Source organism: Puntigrus tetrazona, unplaced genomic scaffold, assembly GCF_018831695.1.
Source record: "Puntigrus tetrazona isolate hp1 unplaced genomic scaffold, ASM1883169v1 S000000008, whole genome shotgun sequence".
Taxonomy (NCBI): domain Eukaryota; kingdom Metazoa; phylum Chordata; class Actinopteri; order Cypriniformes; family Cyprinidae; genus Puntigrus; species Puntigrus tetrazona.
The window spans coordinates 1,487,165-1,488,129 of NW_025047688.1; the positions used below are offsets into that span (position 1 = coordinate 1,487,165).

General features: G+C 41.9%; 1 protein-coding gene across 1 annotated transcript in view; it reads left to right on the forward strand.

Moving 5' to 3' along the window:
- The window catches only part of LOC122332318 (formin-like protein 2), a 40,990-nt gene extending 40,520 nt beyond the window's left edge, over nt 1-470 (forward strand). The window contains exon 27 of the mRNA XM_043229646.1: nt 133-470. Coding sequence (XP_043085581.1) covers nt 133-242 — 110 coding nt within the window. The 3' untranslated portion in view covers nt 243-470. The remainder of the gene's footprint in view (nt 1-132) is intronic.
- The last annotated feature ends 495 nt before the right edge of the window (nt 471-965 follow it).

Here is a 965-nt window from a genome sequence, read left to right on the forward strand (position 1 = left end):
TTTAATTCAAAAGCTGAAAGAAATACTTAATCCAGTAAAAACTCAAGCTGCTTTGCCCAGTTGACCACCAGCATGTCCAGAGGACCTAAACTCAAACACTGACATCTTCTTATTCTGTTACTTCTGCGTCAGATCTGAGAAACCAGCCTTACAGGCGCGCTGACGCCGTCAGGAGGAGCATTCGAAGACGCTTTGATGATCAGAATTTGCGGCCAATGAACAATGCAGAGATGGTCATGTGACGAGGGCAGAGTGGATGTGATTGGATGGGCTGGAGGAACGGAGGAGGAGCTAATGAAGGACTGATGATGATGATGACGGCAGGTCTGAAAGCCAAGTGCCTACGTTTAACATCTGCCCCATCAGGTGTTGAAATATACATGTGTTCTAGTCTTCTGTCTGTGAATTTTTATATGACAAACGATGTCTTTTTTTTAACGGTGCTTCAATTGTACGGCGAGATCAGCGTTCTTCTTGAGAAAGCGACTGAATGTAAACACTTTATGTATCATGGACCTGTACAGAGGCTTTTACATTCCAGTGCTTTCACCACAGGCGTGTGTTTTTTCCCTATTCCAAACTGTGCCGTTCACATTGGGGGCACATTCAAACAGAGCGGAATACAGTTTGAGAAGCATTTGAAAGGTTTGTAAAAGCTGTAAAAATATGTCGACGGCTTGAGATGCTGCAGGGTGTGACAGTTCCTGATTTTAGAGTATTTAAATGCGTTGCTCCCTGTGGTCTAGGCCACCTGAGAACATGTGCGCCACAGTAAGTTCACCGGACTGTCCCGGGTCTTAAAAATACCCAATCACCCCAATGTTACATAGGAACTTCTAAACAGTCATTTACATATTTATTTTTAAAATATTGAAAATTTAATGCGTAAATAAATCTCTGCAAAAACTAGGGCTGTCAAATGATTATTTGCGATTAATCACATCCATTTTTATCTACGTAATATA